General features: G+C 39.4%; 1 protein-coding gene across 1 annotated transcript in view; it reads right to left on the bottom strand.

The window, feature by feature from the left end:
• Dkk2 (dickkopf WNT signaling pathway inhibitor 2) overlaps positions 1-23798 on the bottom strand; it is a 97056-nt gene extending 73258 nt beyond the window's left edge. The window contains exon 1 of the mRNA XM_052731580.1: positions 22811-23798. Coding sequence (XP_052587540.1) covers positions 22811-23032 — 222 coding nt within the window. The 5' untranslated portion in view covers positions 23033-23798. The remainder of the gene's footprint in view (positions 1-22810) is intronic.
• Between the last annotated feature and the right edge of the window lie 2390 nt (positions 23799-26188).

Genomic DNA, 26188 nt, shown 5'->3' with positions numbered 1-26188 from the left:
TACTCCTTTTCTTGTAGAATGTTGACTCAACTCCAGTGCTCTACAAGTTATGCTCCTACTGATGCTTCTGCCTCTGAAAAACAAGGGCACAATGAAATAGATCATGACAACCACTCATTCCTGAGTAGGCCATGTAGGTTTCAAAAATTCTACTTTCTGGTTCACAAAAAGAATTTGGGATTTGTAATTCAGTATCCATTTACTCATTTATTCAAGTAATGGCTGACATTTCCTATAGGCCTGCTATTGTGGGTACACAATGGGTGCAGATCAATAGCACTGAGTCTGCTATGGTGAACAAGATAGGATCTTTTAATGAGAGTATAGTATTACTCTTCAGCAACATTGACCCAAAATGTTCAGAAAGATACAAGGTACTGTTGGGACATCTAGAAGGGGATCTTGATATGAAAAGTTATGAAAGGCTTTCTGAGAAAGTGATATAGGTTGGCAGACTAGGATAAGAAAGATTGTCGATCATCAGGAAAATCTGTAATGGGAAAAACAAAACCACCGTCTTTCTTTTAAAAGAAATAATCAATTTGCAATTTTGAGCATGCTATCACAGCCATAATATGGAGGATCAAGAGAAAGGGCCAAGGCATCTTGAATGTTTTCCACACACAAGAAGTATTAAACACACTCACACACATGCACACAGACACTCACTCAAATGGAACCTCCTCTAGACTTCATATTGATGAGAACTAGTAAGACAATTTGGTCAGTTAGATCAAGGACCACAAAGCTGCAGTCCTGAGAATGTCCTTGCACGAGACAGAACATATCAGAAGAGAATTCTGGCTCTTGGGTTCTTGTTATGTCTTCCAAATGAGCACCCACTACCTGGAAGCTATACAGGGGATATGAGGATATGAGGATGAGGACATGATCCAAACCAAGCGGAAGCACCTGACCATTTAGGGTGGTCAACTTGACTGATCTCAAGCATCACCAGTTTCTACTTTCAATCTACAAATGGACCCCAGACCAGTAGCCTATTGGCAACATTTCTGGGGACTCAGCCATGTTATGCAGGAGCTCTGCCTTCAATCTCTCAAGCTCTTCAAATGCAAGAGACAAGAACTCAGAAGCAATGGACTCAACTGAAGTGTTGTGGAACCATGAGCATTCAACATTCTGACTACCCAGAGGCTGGGGAGAATGCCTCCATTGAGTTCCCCACTTTTTCCCACAATCCATTTAGGCCTACATGTGTTGCTAAATCTTCACTCTTTAAAACTCTAAAAAATTCATGTCAAATAAAAATATTTGCATAGTAATAAAACAGAAGATGTGATTTTATTATTCAGAAGTCTACCTAGGAGGGCACATAAAATAGCAATAAATAAATGATATTGGGTTATCTAACAGAAATACCAATCCTTTTTCAATATCAGAAATACTTGATGACTTGAAATTCTTTTTCAGAATTGACTGAAGAGCAAGACATCTTCTGCCTGCAAATCTAATAAATTAATGAAAATCATCATAAACATTATGTGTTATTGTAGATGAACCAAATATATTTTTTCTGGCTCCTAAAATGTTTACAAACACATGTCTAAAATGAAGAAATAACAAATAACTAAGCAATAATTCAAAAGATAAACTCTGCTGTTATATTCAAGCACAGAAAAAAGTTCCCATCGTTTCACAAGAAGTTTTTAATGTGCACTTCCTTGACTAATGCTTATTTTGTCATGTTTTTAAGCTCTGAAATGTTCAAAACTAAAAAAACAGTGGGATTCAAAAGTAACGCTGCAACTGAGGAAGGGCTTGGGGTGATTGCCACTGGCAGCTGTCAGAACCCCTGAGAATTGGCACAGCAGTGTGGGCTTGGAAAGAGGGATGGGAGAATCTGGACTGGTTTATATTTTTGAAATATTATTGCAAACAAAAAAACTCCCTAAAATCCATTAAAAAATACTAGAAATGTGCAGCTGGTAGGAGAGAGGGGAGATGTGCTCTTATTTTAAGCATATGTATTAATTATTGAACAAAGCTGGGTAGGAGTTTGCAGCTGGAAAGTGCAGGAAACTGACATTTTAGTTCAGAATAAATTCATGAAATTGCACTTCAACAAGGGACCTTGCAGCTGGGTGGGGGCAAAGGGACAGTGACATTTTTTCACTCCAATAAATATCTGAACCCTTACTTTGACACAGTATTGGAAAGGACATTCTGGCGTTCAGATCAAAGTGGAATCAGGCATTCTGTTGAACACAAAATAATCTCTGGCTTCTTGGCTAAGCTGAAGTATTCCTTTAAATGACTATTGGCTGTCCATTTTCTTGATCTCTGTAATCTGTGAGAATGCTCCTAGAATTATAGAGTAATAACATTTTAACCCATAGTAACTGTTCCTCTCTTCCTAAAATTTGTAGTTCGAAGGATTTACTTTTCTTGGGAGTCCCAAATAATTTTGCCATCTGTGAAGTTTGCCATCACCTTACAAACTCAAATAATGTGTGTGTGTGTGTGTGTGTGTGTGTGTGTGTGTGTGTGTGTGTGTGTTAGTCCTCTCATTTAAATTACTTGATTTATCTACCAGTAAACTGTTTTCTTGAAAAGCAGGACCCTGTAATACTTAAATGTGTGTACACAATGGATTAACTTTTTATCTAAATTACAACCATGATTCTTGAGTAAATCCCTATCAAAAAATTATTAAATGTCCCATGGTTCCTTTTCAAGGTACAGGTTAACCTTTAACAAAACAGCTAAATGTGAAAATCATGGGGAAATAGACAATTTTTATTGCTATTTTTCTAGATCAAAGTAATCTACAAGTATTTATACCAGTGTTTTTCTTCTCGTCTTTTCTTCTCTTTTTATTAGACAGTGTTTCACAATGAAGTCCTGGCTGACCTGGAAAGTTCCTCGCTGTAGTCCTCGCTGGCCTTGAACTCACAGAAATTCACCTGCTTCTGCCTCCCAAATCCCTAGCCTGTATCACTATCTTTACAAAACCTTTCACTGTTACAATTTTAGAAAAATAGTGTTATGTTCAAGCTTATTTAGGGGACATTTATATCTTTTCTATGCTGCTGGTTCTTGGACAATCATCATGTCAAAATTCCTAAATAAATATTGAGGAAATACATGGGAGTAAAATCTTATTTCTCACAATTCAGTCTGATTTTTTGTCAGCATTTGCTGATCATTTGCACAATATTGGTTCATATGATTGTGTAGAGCCTGAAAGCCCAAATTAAGCAACCAATACTTCGAGTTGTTGTCTTTGAAGTGGTAGATTTGCTTTATTCATTTCTGAGAAAATACTCCAGTCTAGACACCCTTCATGTATTTGCCTGCCATTTTTTCAGGTAACATTTGATGTTCATGAAGAAAGTACCAGTTCAGCTGACTGCCCAAGTATTCCTCCTGAAACACTTCATATACTATAATGTAATTTTATGTAAACTTTAAAGTTTATTTAAAAATATTTTAACTTTTTTTTACTGCAACTTAAGAATTATTACCCTCTGCATAGAAGAAAGAAGCAGGTTTAGTAACATTTCAGCACAACAATTCAGGAGCATTATTTGTAAGCATATTTAATAGACTTCATCATGTTTATGTCAGTTTCAGTGTTAGGCGCTCACAATTTTTCTCTGCCCTCATTCATTATAGGTTATTCCATATTTTTATAGTTTCCTGGGAAACAACAGCAAAAGGGGAGTGGCATGCCTTACAGAGGAGGCTGCTTCTGGGAGCTTTGAATGCTTTTCTGAAAAAAGGCTGTTTCCAGGGTAGGTGGAAAATACTCAGGACATCATTTTGACAGAGATGGTGAAGAATCAGAGGGATACAAGATTTATAGGTCAGGAGAATGTTCCAGAGGGTGGAGTGTGTGGGAATGGGAAAGGGATTCATCACTAGCCAGGGAGGAGACTCATAAAAACTTTCGCTGTATTCTCTAAGTTCCAAGTTTTTTCACCCAACTTTCCCCAACACTGTTTATCATGATGCTTTCAACATATGGCCTCTAAAAATACTTTTACAACCATCTCACTTTTCTTCCAACCTAATATTTTTATTCAATATTTGGGAATTTCACACAATGCAACCCATTAGATCACACTCTCTTCCTAGTCTTCCCAGGTCCACATTCCACCTTTGTGCCCTCCCCACCCACGAAAAAAAAAGAGAAAAAGATATGCACCAAGTCCAAATGTGTTGCCCATGTACTCATTGGGGCATGTACAAAATCCCAGTGCCCATCCCCTTAAAAGAAAACTGAGTCCTTCCCCATCCCTCACCATACACCAGAAACCATCTACTCTGAAGAGCTATGCTTCAGCACTCCCATGTGCTCAAAGATATTTCCTCATGCTCTCATCCACACTTAACATACCTGAGTGGAAGATGCCCATGTTGCCTAGTAACTCTCATATGCTTTCCTTGTGTTGATTTTTTTTTATCATAACAGTATACTTAAGTGTTTTACGTTAACAATTAAGACTATGAGGCCACCATCCAACCCAAGACCTAGGATGTACTAGTATCTTGTTTCTATTTAGAAATACCTTCCTCACTCCAACTCCCTTCACTCTTTCCAAAATTAAAACTATTCTCCATATTAACTATTCTTTTATTAACTAATTTGAAAATTTAATATGCTACATATAATGTCATAGTCGCTGTATTTCTGATCCTCATTATAGTCCTCTCTACCTGTAATTCACTTACACATGTTCAATCCCCCAACACATCATGCTGTGACTACACCATAAACTATGTAGACATTTTCTCATTGTAGACAATAAACTTTTAGGCAGTTTCCTGTCTTGATATTACAAGTGGTACTTCCATAGTCAACCTTGGGTGCTGCTTCTGAACATGCTCAGAAGAACCCTACCTAGGTCATCATGTATGGAAGTAAATATTTCAGTGTTTAGGGTTACAAGTCATGACAAAATGACTGAAACAGTTTCATCCTCATGAACCATGCATTAAAGTTTCACACATACACCTATTTACTTCATGTTACCAGTTTTAATATCTGAAAATCTAATGTTATAAATTGAAGGATCTATATCTCAATTTTCATTTGTTATTTTAAACTAATACTATTAAGGTTCTATTCTAATACTTACTAGCTACTTTTATTGGTCTGATAAATGGTTGTTCATGGGCTTTACCCAGTTTTACAATTGTTTATCTCTGTAGTAATGGCTAGGGAAATATGTATCTCCCTAGTAATGCCTAGGAGAAATTACTAGGGATTTACAGAGATTTGTTGTATACTCTGGACAGTAATTTCTAGTCATACAAAAGTTTGGTTGGATCTTTGTGCTAAATACAAATCCAAGTTAGTGTCAATTTTCTACCTTTTTATAGTACATTATTATTATTATTACTATTATTATTTGGTTTTTTGAGACAGGGTTTTTCTGTGCAGCTTTGCGCCTTTCCTGGAAATCTGTACGTAGCCCAGGGTGGCCTCGAACTCACAGAGATCTGCCTGGCTCTGCCTCCTGAGTGCTAGGATTAAAAGCATGTGCCACCACTGCCCAGCACATTCTTATTTTTTAAAGGAGTTAGATTCAATTTTTATATATAGTAAAATTAAGAGATAGTGTTCTGGTATAATTTTTCTCACATGCTACCCAGTGTCTTCAGCATCATTTTTAAATGGTGTCTTACTTCCTCACTGATCTATGTGTTGGTTTAGATCTATGTATTCTGGTCTGTTTCATTGGTCAGTGTTAATGCCACAGTGCCAGTTGATAACCCGCACTTTTTTTCACCTAAGCATGCAAATTCTGGTTCCTAGAAGTGGGATGGGAGATTGACTTGAGGTTGAGACAGAAGAAAAGAGTTCTAATCATTCAGATGAGATACAATTTTCTTAAAAGTCTGTGAATAAATATTGAGAACATGAGTAGAATTAAAGAAGGGACTTAATACTTAAGATAAAAAATTATTATCTACAATAAGAAAAGTAATGAAGATGCCCTGACACTTCTTAAGTGAGATAATTTTCCTTAACCCTAAGCAAGGCCTGCCCATTAAATGAGTCAAATTGGAACAAAGGTATTTGGAAATCTTGGTTTAGGGTCTGAGTCATATGTTACCATAGCACTTCATGATGTTAATCTACTAATACACAATCATCATTGTTCAGCTGCTAACATTAGCTGGATGTATGCCTAGGATACAGAGAAACTAAAACATACACGAAAACTAAAGACTAATTTGGGAAAACATCAAGAAGATAGTTGTGTATGAGTTTTGATGTTGGTTCGCCACTTCAGGCAATGTTTCACACTTCTCTTTCTCGCCACCACAGAACAGGCTTTTCACATTCCGTTCTTTTTATAGGATATGGTTAACAAATGATATTTCAGTACTTTTTCTGCTTTGCAGTGGTAGAGTTGATGATTTAATTGGTTTCTAGAATATCCATTTTTAAATGTTATAAATGTAAACAGATAGAACAGATGCAAGACCTTAAAATAAAGATGTTTTTCACATTTATCTGAGGTTATTGTCTTAGAAAGATCTGCTTTGTCCTGTGTGTATCTCATCAGCCTGATTTAAATCCCTAGGGTAGCTCACTGTGGCCTAATATGAAGTCATACCTTAATAGATAATGGCCCTTTTAAATCTAAGGATGTATTTCGAAGATAGAGCTAAGAGACTTAATTAACTCTTAGCTAAAGAACTTTCCTAATGGGTGGAATATGGACGATGGGTACAGATGGGTACAATTGTTGTAGAGCAATTACCAATGCAGATCTTCCAGCAGTTGTGATACAGAAATCAGGGCTAGGGATTGTTAAGGAAAAAAGATGGATTTTTGGATGTGCTCAGAAGTGATTATCGATTCCTGTATCTATTATGTGGCTACTTGAGTTCAAGAGAAAGGAGTTATGCCTAGAAATATGAAAGTCAATGGTATGTATATACAGGCATTTAAATCTAAATTATCATTAAGTCACAAGAAATGATACATATGATGAGTTTGTCTGGTTTATTCTGAACAAGTCTATGTTGTTTTGTTGGTCATCCATTTCTCTCAGTACTCAACTTTTAAAATGAAACCGTGCTTCGTAATGTGGTTCAGAATGAACTTAAAGCTCATCATTTTATTCAACAACCCACACTTTTTGAGAAACAGGATTGCTCTTCAATAGTAAATGATCCTTCCAGAATAAGGGCAAGGGAGGGATGAAGGCACTTAGAGACGATAACTTCCTGTTCCCAGTGCAGCCAATTATCTGCCCCTGTTAGTTTAAGCAGGATCCCTTGACTCTGCATGGCATAGTTGAATGAAAATAGGTAGGTTTAAGTAATGAGATGTACTTTTCAAATTTGTGTTTTTGTGAAAGAGAGAGAAACAGAAGCAGGACATAAGCAAAATCTGCATGTCTGAGTTGTGGTCCACACCACTCCCCTTTTGCAGCTCCAAATTACTTTTTTCCCACTTGGCTATACTCACTATTAACAGCTCTTACAAAGATAGAAAGGAACGGGAAAGTTCTTAAATATTGCTTTCAAAAAAAAAAAAACCACAGTTTAAAAACATCTGGGCTCTGCACTGGGAAATAGTTTTGGTGAGACTGAAATGATTATGTAAAAGATTATGCAGAAGGAGCAGACAGTAGGTCTCTTTGTTATTCTATTTATGAACCTTTTACTTTCACAGTAGCATTTGTCAAATGCTGTGAAATGTGTAACAAACCTGTCCTGTTTTCCTCGTTGAAAAATGAGACTTATTTGAAACCCTTGAAGACTTTCTAAGCTGGGCATGGGATTGCTCAATCATCACCCATGATTACAAAAGCCACCCATTCCAGTGCAATTTTTAGCTGTTTGTTTGCTTGCTTACTTGCTTCTTTGAGTACTGCAGTATTGTTTCTCTCAGTGGGACAGCCCCTCCCTGGTGAGAAGCACCCCAAATTCTAAGAGGTGAAGGAATAAGTCACAGTGGACAATACAGAATATAAACAAAGAAATTAAAAACAAACACTTGGTCCCGTGACTTAGACCAAACCATCCACATCCTCTGTCCATGCTCCATCTAAGTCAGAGCTACATGATCACCTAGCTTGGTCCAAGCTGATTTAGTTAGGGAGGTTAAGTTGTTGTACTGGGAAAATAGCATCATTGTCAAGCCATACTTCCCCATGGAGGGGAGTGTGGTGTCAGAATTGCAAGAAGGTCCAAATCAGGACACCTGTGTGCCAGATCCGCCCAGCTGCACCCGAGGGCCGTCCAGCGCTGCCTGACACCCATCTGCTCGGCACATGAAATGCCAGTTTCTTGCTGAAGATGGGTTTGAAGGATGAGAGTCTTTAAAGAGAAAGCTCACAGCTCGCCTGTGACATCCTCAAACTTTCTCACATTTTAAAATAAACAATTTTAGGAAGAGGGGATTAAAGGCTTATGTCTGAGAGATGACAAGGAGGGTATATTGTGAGCTCCAGAAGCATTGCCTCAGAAGTCCTCCTTCAGATCAGCATTTGGCTTTTCACTCTGGTGACGGATGAAGTATGACCGTACTCTTGGAAAATTCCAGGTGTTAAGCATGTGCAAATTCCAAACATGCTCTGTGTTCCTGTGCCTGGGTTTGCAACAATCAGACCAGCAAGGGAATAGCTCTCTTCTCTAGCTCATCAGACACATAACAAGACTCTTGGCCCACACCTTCACTTCCTTTTAGAAAAAAAAAGAACATGGAGGACAATCCAGACTCCATAGAATCATCAGAACTTACTGCCCTACCCCACCACACACATCACTAACACCTAGAACAATATACTTGTTTGAATTTAAGGGTTAATTACCTACAAACCGTCAGCATATACCTATTTAATAACCCATCTTTCAGTAGGTATGAGTAACTATTTTGTATTTAAAATATTATGTTTTTTTTTCTTTCACTTAGCCTTTGGGGGTATTTTGTTTTGTTTGTTCTAATTTTTATGGAGATTTAGAACATGCATCCTTTTTATAATTGTCTTCCAGGGATAGAAGACAGGAACATTAATAATTTTCAAAGTTTACAGGCAAAATTCTATTAAAGTTATTTAAATTTATAAATCAAACCAAAGCTCCAGTATGGTGAAAACAACCTTTTCCACTTTTACAAAAATGAGAAACAAAGTTGCCCCCACATTTAACCTAACAAGGCAAAAGCATCTTATATCTAAATGGAAAAAAGTAATTCTGACCGTAAGGCTGAACCTCCAGAGAATCAGAGGCCTTTGTTCCCTCCTCCTTCAGATTTTCCGTGAGTGCTTTGCAGGACACCCAGAAGCTGGTAGGGTAGAGAGAGATTAAGCCAGATTTAAAGAAAAACCCTGGGAAAATATAGGTGCTCAACCAATGTTAGTTGCGTACAGCTTCTAGATGACAGACAACATCTACTTCTCAGATATCTGATGATACTGACACTAGCTGGGAGGGTGTTGCTAAAAATACAGGATTTTTCTAGTGAAAACACATTTAGTGCCAGGCTGCTTTATGCATGGATAAACAATTACTATGGTTTGCATTTATTCTATTTGATTTGTGTGTGCTTGAGTCACAAGCAGCTGTCCGTGGTTTTGTTCCGACCCCTTTCATGTATCTTAGCTGCAGACTATCACTCCTTCAGAGCCCTGCATTCAAGCCCACTGTGATGATTACTATTGGCATTTTGCTAAACCTGATAGCATGGATTCGAAATCAATCATCTGTTCACTGCTTTGGCCATGCTCTTTCTTAAGATATTTTAAACAGCTCCTTCAATTTCCAGAATTTCCTCCTCCCACCATCAAAGCATCCTCTCCATCCAGTCCTTGGCTTTCCCAGAAGTGAAATATGTTTTTTCAAATAGAATTATTGGTGTGGTTGAGCCACACTATTCTTTTTTCATGTCTTCAATGAACCAATGCTGTATTTTTTTTGTCCTTCATATTGTAAGCTCTAGGCCATCAAATATAGTTGCTCTTTTGTACTGAAAGCTTGTATTCTCTAACAAGAAAAATCACAGTACACACTCCAGTGCAATTTGTAATCAATTAGTGGGTGACCTGTACCCTAAGACCTGCACATCAGCCCCTCATGCTTTTAACAACCAACAGACCCTAAAATTCAGCTACAATGCCCTGCAGCTGCTGTGGCTAGGACCCCCTTGGAAATGTCACTTCAAGAGAATTTTTCTTGTTTAAAGCTATTTCCTTTTGAAACACATTGGAGAACATACCTGTGGAGGAAATAGACAAGCAAGGAAGTCTACAAGGATTTCCAAAGTATTTTGGAAGCATTGTGTTAGTTAAGCAATTCCAAAGACATTTTTACAGAGTTAAGAATTCCAGATTTCCTCTGAAATTATAATATGTTTACATTTAAAAACAAACCCAAAACCTTCTTACAGACATTGTTTTCTTTTCTTGGTGCATGTGTTTTAACTAACAAGTTACACGTGAAGTACCCTGTGTCACCAGATTGGACTCCGGGGAGTTATACTGGGTGTGACCTCTTCCTGCCTCTTTCAGGGAGAGTGGGCTTGGGGCGGGGAACATACTTCTAGCCTACACTGGAACATGGTGATTCTCTCAGAAATGGAGAGCATCTTATAAAAATTCTTCCCAAGTTTTTTAATGGAGACCAGTTTACAGGATAATACTAGAGATCTTCTTTTTTAAATTTCAGATTTTATAAAGCCGAATGAGGCTTTCCGTGTTAAACTGGCATTGAGGGGATTACAGTCACAATACTGCCTTGACTCAGAATGACTTGGGGAACTTTTTGGAATTGTTTTTGGAAATAGACATCATTGAGTATGGACACTGAGTTTATGAAAACCACAAAAAGCCACTATGAGCCAGGTATTTTGAATGTGATATACTAATCAATATGCATGACATTGGTTATAGGGCTCAAAAAAAAAAAAAACATGTGAGTTTCTTCTGAAGTCAGTTTCAGAACAAAGGTCTACATTCTAACGTCATGAGAAAGAAATTTCATAGTAGCTAATTTGGAAAAATATATGTGAATATACTTTTTAAAATCTATGACAAAGTTTAAAATGTATCTTTCTATCAAATTGCTTTCTGTACTGTAGTTCAGCCCACATGCTGCTCCTGCACTCTCCAGTGGTAAGATCTTGGGCCCTTTGATGCTGCCATTGCCTCCATCAACCCACGCTGAGGTCCCCAAAGATTTCACACTCCATCTTCGTCATTTCTTCTCATACTTCTAATTCCTTGTAAGCTGCCTCCTCCCACTAAAGTTTCTTTGGTATTTTGCAAATTATCAAATTAGAATCAGACTTTCTTGGGGAACAGCAAAACATTTACAAAGAGGAAAACAGTTAAACTTTAACTCCTAATAAAATATTTGGGAAATAAAAGGCAGCGCTCACTTCTTTATTTATCATAGCAGTATCAGGGACAATCAGATCTTTGATGGCTGTTTATAGTGACAGTCTGTTCCGACAGGTCATTCTCACTGTCTATTGATGCATCTGCAGCATAGTCTGTCAAAAATGATTAAAATGGGTTCATTGTATTTTATATTAATAAGTAAAGATTTTTTTCACAGTGGTTAATATCCAGATTTGTGTCATTTATGTGTAACAGAAGGGATAATGGACTTAGTTTTAGATAATTGAAGTGAGATAGATAACTAAGAGAGTCAGATTAAGTATTCATCCCTAGAAAGCTTGATGAAAACTCATTAAATTTTCCAGGCCCATTTCTATACTATGTGAAACTGGGAACCTCTGTCAACCTCAATATTTCAATGGATTCCTCAAGAACACTACATTGGTTTCATTGCTACATATATGAATGACCCAGTATAACATATGTGTCTAATAAATGCTGGTTAACTGAAATCACAGTGTCTAAGACTCTAAGACACTTAAAAACAAAGCAATTAACAAGCTGATTGATTTACCTAAAGAATTAATTACATTTGAATTTTCAGGTGTATCAATGAAAAGATCTTTAACTTGTTTCTCTGGCCTCTGATATATATGAGGTGACACAGTATAGTAATAAACTATACAGACTCAAGGAGGACTATTTGACTTGATTTTGTTTAATTTTTGCAGTGCTGTGGATTGATCCCAGAACCCTGTGCATTTAAAACAAGCACTCAAACACTGAACTGCCTTCTCAGCCACAAGACTGCTTGACTTACTCTCCAGTTCCGCCACTCATGTACTATATAATTTGAGGGACTAAGTGGGGGAAGTGATATAACCATATGAAATATTAAGGTTACCTTTTATGCTTTAGAAATGGTCAGATGATGGAGAATAGGATAATCAGATTTTAACTTTAGAAAACTCATTCAGAGATAATGTGGAAGACATCTTTCAGAAGTATAAAACATTGATAATACTTTATGGAGAATGATACTGATGTCCTGTGAATCTAGACAGCAACTAGATGACAATAAAGCAGCAAATAATGACCAGCAATAAGATAGGAGAATTAAAGGAGGATTGCCTTGGTGGAGGATAAAAAAGAGAATCCCTAGCACGTTTCTAGATTGAATAATTAGTTGGATATTGACAATAACAAAATTTGTAAGGAGTATAATAAGCAAAGTAAGTTTTGAAGAAATAAATAATATTTAGTTTGAATATATTTGATTTAATTCATCTATCAACTGTCCAAACATTTTGGAGGACTGTGACAGTAGAAGGTCACACTGGATCACACTGTAAAATGCATTTCTGGCCGGGCGGTGGTGGCGCACGCCTTTAATCCCAGCACTCGGGAGGCAGAGCCAGGCGGATTGCTGTGAGTTCGAGGCCAGCCTGGTCTACCAAGTGAGTTCCAGGAAAAGGCGCAAAGCTACACAGAGAAACCCTGTCACGAAAAACCAAAAAAAAAAAAAAAAAAAATTTCTGACTCAGGAAGAAGTCTTAAAGCCATTGGCCCCTATCCTGGTGAGGCTTGGACCAAAGTCAAGTAATTTGCATCCTCTGTTGCATCCATCCTGGCTTCCTTTGTGATGCCGGCCATTGCAGTGTGGATCAGCCAGGCTTCTTGCTAATCACATTATGAAGTGTCAGGCCTGAGAAAGAAGTGAGGACAACACAATCCCAGCCATTTCCCTTCATTAATTTTGTTGAAAAGCTACAGATACAGTTGTCACCATGACACTGTAATCTTTGATAACACATTTGAATATACACAAGTTTGCAACCATTGAAAGAACTATGCATAATTTATCTCCCACCAGTTTTTTTTAATCAACTCAAGAGAATGAATTTAATTCTTACACAGAGCTCAGATGGCACAGAGTTCACTGAAAACATGGCTTTTACTTATTTGAAAGGTTTGTATTAGAGTCAGAGGACCCAAGATCTAGTGAGAATTCTTTTGCCGTGGGTACCATCTGTGCACTGTTGATCTCAACCTCACTCCCTCAAATATAAGAGGATGAAGTAAAACTAAATGATTGCCCATGTGCCACTCAGGTATTCATTTAATCTCTTGTATGAGATCTTGCAGCATTTAGATTTGTAGATGATGAAATTTATTTTTGATTTTTTTCTATAAATACATCCATCTTAACAATGGTTAAACACATAACAGTGACTTTATTTGGTTATCAAATATTCAAGCATTCTTTAAGAGTCAGTCCATTTGAAAAAAAAGTTAAGAGTCTTCACACTGAAAATAACAACTGATCTTATAGGATACAGCAAAAAATAGTAGTCATTCTTTACTATCTCATTCAAGCTATACAGAAAAATAATCTGTCATTCAAGCTATTTTTGGACATTGTATAATATGGAACACTTTATAGGAATAAATCATCGCTATGTGTGCATTCTAATCAAGCAAACGCCATATGCACCACAGAGCAAAGTTAAAAAAAAATCATGTAAGTCCCAAGATTTCAAAACAAGAGAGATTTTTAAAAGACAAAAGCAAAGCACCCGTCCTGGTAGGCATCTCCTAGCTCTTTCATCACCAGGACAGAGACAGTTACACAAAGCTGGGTGCTTGGTGGCCTAAGCACTGGCGATTTGATGTTAGGAGCGAAAGCTTTGCACTTTGCTACTGAGGGTTCGTTTGTTGTTGCTGTCATTTCCGATGTGGTTTCCAAACTTGAGGGGAAGGGGGATATCCTCTTAAAGGCAGAAATCTGTGTAAGTAGCAAATGACTCTAAAAATGGAAGGTCCTATCTTTCATTGAGTGAAAGCAGTTGAGAAACAAAGAGAAAGAGACTGTGAGAGCGCCCGTGTTCACAGGTGGATGGCTATAGTTGGCAATCAATAGAGGAAATAGAGAAAACAGAAACAGCACAATATTAGAGATAGAGGGAAAACTTAAGCATAAGGAATTAACAGCAGAGCCTAGAATGCAAAGATAATTGTTGGGGAGACAAGGACTTTAGGTTTCACTAGACCACCACAAATGCAGGTCAACCCACCCTTAAAGGGTGTGCAAGAGAACATCGCCGTTTGCAGACAACTACAGTTTCAGGTGATTTGAAACTGAAATTTTCCTCTGCGCTCCCATTTGGATGAAGGCTTATATGTCATCCTTGACCAGATAGAAACACTATCAGCTGATACTATTGTTTGTAAGAGCCCTGTTAAAAGAAATTTATTTATTACACCCTTCTGTGAGTTGGATTTACTTCTCAACATTATTAAAAATGCTTCTAATTTGTATGAATTATGGAAACATCATTCAAGGTGGAAATGTCAAAGCTAGAGGAGATGGTGTGGAAATAAGACACCTCCAGTTTATGGATCCTTCTGATAGAGGCAGTAGATATGCAAAGACAAACGTCAGTGCTCTGAGTTCTGAGCACAATATGTGGGTCCAGACACTCAAAAGCAGTTGAGAGTCTTGCACTTGAGAGACTGTCTTAGCTTTAAATAGCATCAGATTAATGTTGTTGGAGCACACTCTACGAATATGCTCAATTATTTTGATTCCTGTGGTTAAGTAACTAATATTGCCTTGGGTATTAAAACCCCAACTTATTATGAGTGTATCCTTGAAGTCTGAGCTATTCTTGCTTCCATATTCATTCCATAATTTTGCCAGTTAACCAGTAATGAGCTAGCTTCCCTTGTATGACAGTGATGTAGTCACACTTAATGTCAGCATTCAATGAGAAAAATGTGACAATATCTAAGTTGCTTAGTTGGTCTTTTTTGTGGTTCTCAGCCTCATATGAGTTTGATTCTTCCCTCCATGCACACCACATAGTTTAGTCACTTTTCCTGTACTTGCTAAGGAAGATTAAACAGACTCTTCTTTGGTGCATGGATACTTGATTGTACCTGTTCTGTACAGCCTGAAGTAATGACATCAGCATTCTAAGATTTTTTATACATGTTAGGCTGTGTGATTCTCATTCTTAACCATTCACATTAATTAGTATTATTTTTGGCTACCTGTTGTTATCATGATGCTGTTATCATGCTGATTGTACATATAAAAAAGAGCTAGAGACATTAAATGACACTTTCTAAAATATTCAGCTAGGCAGTGGTGAGCTGCCACTCAAAACCAGTTAGTAAACTGTAGAGCAATCTGATACTCTAGCAGGAGGATAGGAGAAAGAAATCCAAGGAAAAAGCAAAAGCAATAAAAAATCTTAATACAGATCATTCGCTCCATGTACCATGAGAATAAGGGATGCCCTAGAAGAAATACCATGGAGGAGGTCTGGTCTCATGGAAGTGTTTATGTTCTGAAACGTGTGTAGAGGGACATGTGCTATTGACATGAGAAAATAAAATCTACTCAAGAACATCCCATGCTGCTGATGGCACTACTGTAATTAGGTGGGAAAGGGGTGGTTATGTATTTTGTGTGTGTGTGTCTGTCTGTCTGTCTGTGCGTCTGTGTGTGTGTGTGTGTGTGTGTGTGTGTGTGTGTGTGTGTCTGTGTGTGTGTGTGTGTCTGTGTAGCTGTATATGGCTGTGTATGGCTGTGGCTGTGGGTGTATGAGTGTTTGGGCACACATGAATTTTCCTTACTCATAAAATCTGTGAGAGGTAAGTAGAGACAGAGGTAAAATATACTGCTGTGTTGTCTGCCTTTATAGTCACAAGCTTTGGACTACTTAGAGTAGCAGTTGGCCGCCACAGATGGCTTGTTTTCACTGTGTGTTTTAACACAGCTGTGGGTAAACCCACATCACTACCCAATATAAGAGACACTAGAAAAAATGGCTACATATTCTTCTTAAATGCAGAATAAGAATAAGTTTATCATACTAATATCAGAACCTGGTGATTGAATATACTAGCTCAAAAATCAGACATTCTAGGTCCAGGAATTTTGCTTTCTGCACTAACCACTTTATAAACTATACAAATTGCATAATCTCTAGCTCTAGCTATTGTTTACATTTTATTTAGGTGTGTGTGTGTGTGTGTGTGTGTGTGTGTGTGTGTGTGTGTGTGTCCTGTGTGCAGGTACTTAAAGAGGCCAGAAGAGGGCATTAGATCCCCTGGAAGTGTTCCTAAGGCAAATGTGAGCCACTTGACTTGGGTTTTAGAAACTAAACTCTGGTCTCTAAAGAGCACCAAGCACTCTTAAATGCTGAACCATCTCTCTATCTAGCCCCATGTTTTCTTCATGTATCTTCATCATTTGGAAAAGTAAGAATATTAAGGTTAGCTTTGAGCTGTCTAGAAGATCAAAAGAGTTAATGCAACTAGGGGTTTGGAGTCATGTCTGACACAAAATGGTCAATCAATAGTACCTCTTAGTAAAATTTAATATGTGTTTTAAGTATTTGCAAGCTGTTTAAGAAATTAATACATTTGATGATAACTAATTCTTCTTGTCTCCAGGAGAAAGAACATATGCTTTATCTTATCCACATTATAAATCATAATATTGAAAGTTGATATCTCTTTCCCTCATTGTGAGGCTTTGATTCTTCTCATCATGTGATGTACTTATTCACTCATTGATTTTTTTAAATTTTTGTTTTGTACGGGATAGGGCCATTTAATGGGTAATTGTGAGATACTTGAATTTAAATTATTATGTGTACCAAATTATAATATATTAACAAATCAATTAAATTAGATGCTGCTAAAGGTTTGAAAGAAGTAATGTACATTGGTCCTGTTACTTTGTTATATAAGCAAGTTAGCTAGCAATCTCTTAAAATTTTACTATTTCCATGTAGTCTTATTGACTTGATTCCTGCAATTCTAATTTGTAGTCCAAAGCTAAATCAAAACTAATTTTAAGATCTCACAAAAATAATCTGCTTTATAGATTCAATGCTATTATAGTTTAAACTAGTTACTTAATTAACAGTACAATAATTTCAGTATCAGATTGAAATCACTAATCTTAAAGATCTTTCTGATTCAATTTAACATTAACCAGAAATTAATTCACAGCATAAACACTCCAGAATGATTCTGACTAGATATTGGTGTTGTCTGCGGCCTTCTTATTATTGAATCAGAACCAAAGTAGGCAGTGACCCAAAGTTGTCATCATGAAACACTCATTGAAAAGCCATTATTTTAAATATTTGGATGGTGACATTTTATCCTGTGGACAGATGTTCCTATTTTAAAAAAGGAAAAAAAACTTCCCAAATTTTATATCAACTGACCTCTTTGTTTGAAAGAACGATTTGGATTTGTTTTAACAAACCAACAACAAGGGAAAATAAGATGTTCTGTTCCAATTTCTATGCACAGACGATAGAAAACGAAGAAAATATTGATAACTTAGCTGAAACATTAATACTAAATTTCATTATGCATTCTACATTAAATCTTTCTATGCAACCTTAAAATGTAATGCCAAAGAATGCAAAAACAAATCCATTAATTGTTACTAATTTCAGTCTGTTTTGATTTTCTGATTTTAGGGGAGGGTCGAAAAAGAGAGAAAAAGAACACCAAGTTGGGTGGATAGGGAAGTGAAGAGAATCTGGGAGGAATTGGAGAAAATGAAAGAATATGATTAAAATACATGAAAAATAGTAAAAATTACTAAGAGACTCATGCAGACAATTTGTGACATAAATCTTACCAATTATCAGATAAATAACAGGAGGTGGGTTTATCTCTTTTTATAGATGAATACAAGCAACTAGAGGTATAATGAAGCAAATCAACTTTAATACGTTTTCAGGGAGTCACCGGAAGAAATAAGATTGTAATTCACATTGACATTATCTTTATATTAAGGAATAACTACCCATGAGAGGGCTGACTTTAAATGGCAAATCTAATAATTATTATAAATCTCTTCTAAAACTCCACAGATGACTTTAACGCACATTTTAATCGATTGCATGCATAAAAAGAGTGGACACAAACATTCTCCTGAGATGGAATATACTGTTACTGTTCTATGACATTAACTTTAACCATAGATTTGAAACAGTCGGGAAAGGAGGGAAGAGGGCAGAAATCTGTATCCGACGGAATAATAAAAAAGTCTACACTCAGTCAGAGTCACAGCTGGAGTGAATTTAAGTCACCTTGTCCTCTTGTTCACTCTTGTCTAGCACAAAAATAAAATGATGGATGCTTATACTTAGATTATGATTGAAATGCTTCTCCTGCTAGTCATGGTGACCTTCCAAACTGTGTAGGACTTACCATGAAAGTGATGGAATATAAATGTAGATTCTTTCAAAATATTTTAAATTATTTTTGAAAACTTAACTACAAAATGACACACTTGAATTGTGATATCCAACAAGTGTTAGCAGGTTATTTATTTCTTAGCAGGGAGAAGGTGGGCTAGAGTTAAAATAAATCTTGGATAATTTCAGAAAGCGAGGTGAGCCGCTACAAAGAGAAGACGGTGTAGTTTATTTTAGTGGGTGCTCTCATGATTCTTCACAAGTGCAAATAGATACCGCGTTTTTATTAAAGAAAATGAAATCTACCAATATTAGTGATCTCTAACCAAGTGTCCCAAGTTCTAAGTTCAGTGAATTTCAGTGATTCTTTACTCAAAACATAATTTCACCCAAGCAACTGCCCTTCAAGTATCCAAGTTCTATTCAAAAGTCATAGAATAGGGATTACATTGAACTAGCTGAAGATTCTTTTTACAAAAATGTAAAAACAATGGTCTTCAAGTTCTTAAATATATATAACCCTTTGTCACTGATCAATCTACCTATCACTGTTAGAAATATTTGAAATTGTATAGCTTGCATTCAAGTTAAATACATCTACTAAGAAGACCAAATAAGATGTAACAGAAATGCTTAGAAACACAAATCTAGAAGGTTTTTCATTCACACACAAAACACTGTGAACTGTAAAGGATAAAATGATTGTTTAACTGCGTTGGTATATTTTTAAGTTCATTTCAAAGGTGGCCCATAATGTTCAATATGGAAAATGGCAGAGGAGCTATCAGGCAATAGCATAAAAATGTATTTATTTCCGTGATTTTGAAGATAGTATTTAAAATTGCTTCTGGCTTCAAACATGTGGAATACTCCCCGTAGGAACTGAAATACAGAGATATACGTATCAGTTGTGGAACTTGATTTATCCTGTACACGTATACGGCATGCACTATTTTTTAAAACCCATTCACAGTGCCAGAAGAGAAAGTTAAGTTAAAAATTCTGAATAAATCATGAAAATCACCTTTCCTAGTTAATTTGTACCAACTACCCACATAGTACCACCCTCAATTTTCCTTGTCAGTTCCCACCATCAGCCCTCATGGTGGCTTGGAAAGAAAGCTGAAGTGTTTCTATGTCAGTTCCCACCATCAGCCGTCATAGTGTCTTGGAAAGAAAGCTGAAGTGTTTCTATGTCAGTTCCCACCATCAGCGAAATTAGGGCCCTACAACACCTCTGGTCAGCAATGTGTTTTTTCCCTCTGTGCTCGCTCTTTCTGAAAATGCAAGGGTGTGTTTTCTAGGAGTAATTTACAACCCACCCACAATTCCTACAGACGAGAAAGAATCTATAAATTAAGAACGCTTCTCTTCCATGAAATCGGGCTGAACCGATTCTGGGAAACCCTGGAGCTTCCTCGGTCCCATTTTCACTTTTGCGGATTAATGAAAATTATTATATTTCTTTTTAAAAAATCATTCTGCAACGGCAATAAAATTTACATTTTAACTCATTTTAGCTCCCTATTCTGAACTTTTAAAATAGATAGTTGTTAAATTTCAGTTTACTAGAAAGAAGATCAAAGACTAAGATTCTAATCTCCCGATTGGAGCGGGGTTTTATCCTAGAAAAGTTCCCCCTGTATCTTAAAGACGGATATTTCAATGTCACCAGTCACCACTGAAGGCGATAGACAGAACTGAACTTCTTAGGCCTTGGGTGGTAATATGTAAACAGTTGTTTTCAGCAATTGACACTTTGCTTTCAGTCTTCTCAACTGAACTTTGTTATCATGGCAAGAAAACTTTCTGGGCACCGACATCGCTGTTCTAGAGATTCCCCCTCGCCCCCGCCTTTAAAAAAAAAAAGCAGCATTATTTATCTTGGGTTGATTTTCTAATTTATATCCTATTTGTGAAATTATGAATACCAAGACTTTTGGAGACTACGTATTCAGTGGAATAAAGAAGATAGAATAATAAATGTTAAATAATTCACTTCTCTTCTTCAAAGAAGAATCACTTCTCTTTTGATGCGAATACATGCTTTAGACCAAACCACAAGTGAGAAGACAGAATAGATGCGATTAAGTCCTCCTGGATATCGACTCTCCTCCTGCCACATACCCTGACATTTTGTTTTGCTTACTCTTAATTCCAGCTGGTTAGACTTTTTCACAAAGCTATTGTCACATTTTAAGAATCTCTTAGTTATAGTTAAGAACATAAAATGAAATATATTTTATTATGCTAAGCTCTGAAGGGCATATCAGGAATTTGACTTATTTGTAAAATAAATAATTAGATATTCAATTTGAGGAGCTGAAGTGTGGTTGCAAACTCTTTAAAAAACATAGTTAAGAAGGTCTTTGAGAAACAGAAAAGATAAGCCATAACAAAATGTTAGCAAAATATAAAGGGTAAGTTAGACTCAGAGATACTTTCTTTAGTCCTATCTGTAAGGCACAACAGGTGATTTGACAGAAGAACATCAGGAATTGGGGCTCAAAGTTATGTCAGAAGTAAAGGTACATTGTAGACTCTCCAGATATGCACTGATCAGAAGAGAGAGCAGCTATGTCCTTCTGTTCTTGGGAGAGCTAAAGCTCTCTCAAACTAAGATGGAGTGAGAAATGAGCACTCTGCAGTAGATTATCTGTAAATGTCCTCTCAGCAAGGACCCCAGCTCATGATGGCCCCAGTTGGTGATGGACTTCCAAAGAGAATGTTAGGTTAATTGCTGTTAAAAATGTTGGGGTATACCCCATGGAAAAAGAAATAGTAAGAGAAGTGGCTATGTTGGTGTACATGTGTGTGTCAGAGAGATAGGATGTGCAAAGATTGTGTATGTATGTACTCGTGTACATATATGTATAGTTTTTTTTTTTACTCTCCGTAAATTCTTCTAAAGTCCTGAGTTTGAAGACTTTGCGGTCCTTTGAGAGAGGAGTTGAAACCAAACACACACACACACACACACACACACACACACACACACACACACACACACACACACACACCAGGCATTGCAGACCATGAGAGGGCAGTAGGGGGCCAAGTTCAGGCCTGAGTGAGCGTTCCCTGGCTGTCCAGTCTCAGCTGCCAGTCTTCTCCCTGCCTCCTGGGCTGTGGGCTGCCACAGCTGCTGACAGCGCGCTGAAAGCGGGTGCAGCCTCAACTCTGAGGAACCAGAAAAACCCGCATCTGCTGAGCTTGGAACTCCCCCTGTGGTTGACACTTGTGCGAGGTGCTTGTGCTGCTTGGCAAACTGGCTTTCGATTTTGGCTTCCCACAAAAGGAGCGGAAGGTGGAGCTGTGGTGGTTCCCACTGCCCACAGAGCCCCCTCTCCTGGCCACAGCGCACCGACCACACTTGGTGCCCAGTGCGCCGGCTTGCTTAGCTCTGGGTGTGTGCAACCCTTCACAAATGACTGTCAATCTATCTGCCTGTGCGACAGACACCGAGACACCTGTGGCAAGTTCCCGCTCTAAAAATCAGTTTTGGTATCGCTGCTGTGTTGCAGGCACCTAAGAGGCTGTCATTGACCCTTAGTTATTTTCTGCCTCACAGTTGGTTTATGTGCAGTTCTACTTGCGTGAAAAAATGCGAGTATATTGGAGATCTTGCTTGCCAGTGCAAAGAATTTGACAGAGAGAGAACGCGAAAGAAAGCAAGTCCCCTTCTAGGCAGTGTGAAATGTTTTGGGCGCCTGGGATTCATATTCTCACTGCACTGTTCATCCCGCGCTGTCACTTACACCAGTTGTGAGTTTGGGGCGCACACGAACATTTCATTTGAAGATGGGGAAGCAACAGGCCCTATTTTCCAGAGTTGTGAAGATTAAACCAGTGAACACCCAAAGCGTTAGAGTCAAGGCTAGCAGGCACATCTCAGTTGCTTTGCCAGCTGCTGCTCACATCCATTGCACCCGCTTCTTAAATGGAAGGACCATTCTGGCCACCCTGTCAAAGAAACGCACTAGATCTTGTAAAGTACCCATGTCTCAACGCAAATCTACCCCGTTCCCGCTATAGACAAATATCCCAGAGACCAGCAAATCGCCCAGGTCGGGGTGCCCATGCAGACCCAGCTTCATGAACCCCCTCCCAAGTAGCCAGAAGCGCCACACCTGCCTAGGTAAGGCTTTGATTCTTTCAGGGCTTCTTTCAGGGCGCAAAGGCGAACTGCAGGCGCAAAAGCTCTGGTCCCTACTTCTCCTGGCTGAAAGTGTGTTTGAGAGGGTTTCCTACCTGCCCCAGGCTTTTGCCCTTCTTACTGCCGCCGAATGCCAGTCCTTGGTTCATGCCTGCAGATCGATTGGCAGCCTGAGCAGGAGTCTCCCCTCCCAGAGAGGACTTGATGGAGTTGAGTTTGGCCCGCGAGCTGCCTAGCTGTGAGCTCTCCACCATCAGCACCGCGGCCAGTAGGAGTAGGCATCGGGATGAATCCTTGCCCCGCATCAACGCGGCCATCTCCGGGTGAGGGGTTCCCGTGGTGGGGTGGAGCCCCGAGATGTGAATGCCAGGAGAGGGAGGACGCCGGACACTCAACCCCTCACGTGGGGCGCGTGGGCTCCTCACAGACACCGTTCCCCCAGCCCTTCTTGGACCAGGAGCCCAGGACTCTTAGAACTCAGTCTCGAGCCTCCAGCGGGGAGCAAAGGCGACCCTACAGAGACCCGCTCCTCTGGCGGGCAGGAAGTTCTGCAGTCCCTGGAAGCAATCAAAGGCCAGGCGCCTTCTCGCCAAGGAGGCGTGACCCAAGGTGCTAGGAGACCCAGCCCTGCAGATCGCACGGCCGGCGTCGCTCTGAGTTCTACACCTCTGAGCTCTCGCCCGATTTTCCGCGGTTGAATCCTTCTTCTTAGCCGCTCACGAAGCTGAGTTCTCCCCAGCTTCTTTCCCTTCGGCCTCGGTTGCTGTTCCTTCCTTTCCTGTGCTTTAGCTCTCAACCTTTGCACCACTCAAGTCCCTCTTTTCCAAGTCAGCACGCTTTATAACTGGTGATCAAGAGTCACCCGCCCCAGACCGGACTCCGGAGATCTGAGGCTAGCCGAGGTCCCTGAACGCACACTCCCACTGGTGCGGTGAAGAGTTGTCCCTTGGTTCACACTGAACACTGCCAGCGATGCAGTGATGCGCTGCGCAGAGGGCCAGTGCTCTCTCTCTGCTCTCCCCCGCCCTCTTCTCTTTTTATAGCTTCCACAGTGGGTTTTTCCTCCGCCCCCAATTCAAGAGTGACAAAGAGTGAAAACGTTTCTCTCACTCCCCCCACCACGCTCCCTTCTCCCCTTCCCCCAGTAGGAACCCTTTCTGGGACTGTCCCCCCTTTCTCCCCACCTTTCCTACCCTCCCACCCTTCCTTCACCCTGCAACTGAAAACTTGGGGTTCGCTTCCAGAGCCACGTGTGGGGAGCTCTTCGTGGCTGATCACAGCTCTGGGAGTGATTGGGAGTTTGGAAACGGGCGAAAATGAAGAGGAAAAGCTGTCCCCGTTTGTGATGACTGCCACCAACCACCGCTTCTTAATTCTCCCACCCAGCTCCAGCCTCCAGCTAGGAGCTCTGGAAAAGCCCTGGAGAACATCTGTAAGTTAACTTGGTGGATTGTGTGCAGCCTAGTTTGACTTCAGCCTGTTGCCTCTCGGTTAATGTGCTGTGTGAGGCTGACCGCTGTAGGTGTATCTTGTGGGTGCACATCGGATCCTGGGGGCCCGGGGGGAGGGGGAGGGAAGCTGTAGAAACCGGGACCAGAGAACTGAGGAAAGAGAGGGATAAGGGACCATTCTTTCCCGTTTGAAGTGCTGGCATCTTTTTGGTTTCCTCATCCCCTGCCGGTTCCCACACACATATTACACATTTGTCTATCCACGGAGTGGGAGGAAGGGGATAATATCCCTGGGTGTGCGACCTCACCGCTTGATGAGGCACCTTTATGATTCCAAAGCGATCTCTTTGCAAAGAGGAAATCCCAGACAGGAATAAAAAGCCTAATGGGGAACCGGGTGAGTGGCTAAATAGGCCGGAAGCTTCTGGTACTGCCTCCTGCGCTACGCCCTCCCTCTCATTCCTTGGATAGTCTTTTGGGTCAGTCCTTGAGGCTGGGAGTTCTGCACTTTTCTAAAAAAGCCACCGACAACGCAGGGAACTACCCTGACGCGCCTACCGGCTTGCAGCACTTGGGGGCGCCAGCCGCAGCCATCAGCCAGGCTCACAAACACTGCTGGAGAGAAGCATTGCCAGCAAGCTCTGGGTTTGGAGAAGTTTAGTCGTCCAGGGTGATGGAGCAAAGGTCTTTTACTTGTTTCATTAGATGGAGTTCCCTCGTGCAATCACTAACAGTGTCCTTGAGTCACAACTTGGAGTCAGACAGGGGTGGCCTTCTGTGAGGAGCAGATTCCAGCAGCACACTCTGGAATTTTGGATTTAACTCTCTTCTGTCACACCTGATTCTGGCATATATCAGTCTGTCCAGGAGCCGAATTTAACATGTCGCTAAGGGGAAGGTAAGTGACTCCAGTATTTTCCACCAGACATGCTAAGACCTGAGGTGTGCATTCAGAGCTGGGGTGTCCCTGGCAGAGGTAACTACGCACTTTGCTTTCCGGACCTGTGAATCAGCCTGTCCTGAAATTTTCCATGAACACGGGGTGGTGGCCATGACTTTTTTGTTTTTAAAATATACAACCAAACAGGAAATAAAGCATGTCTTATCTTTGGATGCCTATTGCCTTATAGTAAAATTTATTTGTTTGTTTGTTTGTTTTTGAAGCCGTGTTCTGGTTATACTGCTCAAGCTGACTCTAATCTAGTAATCCCCCTGCCTCCTCCTCCTCCCCCTCCAAAGTACTGAGATTACAGAAGACTGCCATCGACTTCATCAGGTCTTCATAGTTAATGGTTGCTTCTCTTTTTTAAAATGCATAAGAATAACGTGGATAACTCTTGAAGAAATGATGCCAGTGAAAACCATCGGCCATACATACTTAAGACAGTCAAAGATGGTGGTTATCAAGGGCTAGGAGAAAGAAAGGGTCAGGAGTTAGTGTATCAAGAGGCACAAAGTCTTTGTACATCAAGATAAATAAACTCTGGATATTTGCTAAATCACATAGCGTCTAGCATAAACAATAATGAAATGAACATCTAACATTGTCTAAAGGGAAGATCTCTTGGTAAATGGCCTTACTACAATAAACAACCCACATGGACATATAATTTTTTGCAGCAAAAGTTGTGTGTGCCTGTGTGAGCCCAAGAATGAATTTGTATGTCTTTAAGGATAAGCAAGGCTTTACTGGAAGACAGGCAGAAGAATGGTCTGTATGTCGTGAATAAGCTCTTAGTCTTTACAAATGGATAATATTTTTTGCTTTTGTTTTGATTTGATTTGCCAATCAGGAAACTGTAGCTAGAAGTTTCTCAGGTCCCGTGGCCCGCTTATAAAATAATCACTAAGAAGCTTATATTAATAAAAACTGCTCAGCCATTAGCTCAGACTTATTGCTGACTAGCTCTTACACTTAAACTCAGCCCATTTTTGTTAATCTATATGTAGCCACATGTTCCATGGCTTTACCTGTGTGCCATTACATGCTGCTCCCTGGATGGTGGGCTGGTGTCTCCTGAC

The sequence above is a fragment of the Peromyscus californicus genome, unplaced genomic scaffold, assembly GCF_007827085.1.
Source record: "Peromyscus californicus insignis strain IS unplaced genomic scaffold, ASM782708v3 Scaffold_9__1_contigs__length_137607984, whole genome shotgun sequence".
Taxonomy (NCBI): domain Eukaryota; kingdom Metazoa; phylum Chordata; class Mammalia; order Rodentia; family Cricetidae; genus Peromyscus; species Peromyscus californicus.
Note: the sequence above shows the minus strand (reverse complement) of the source record. Positions and strands in the feature narration are given on the sequence as shown.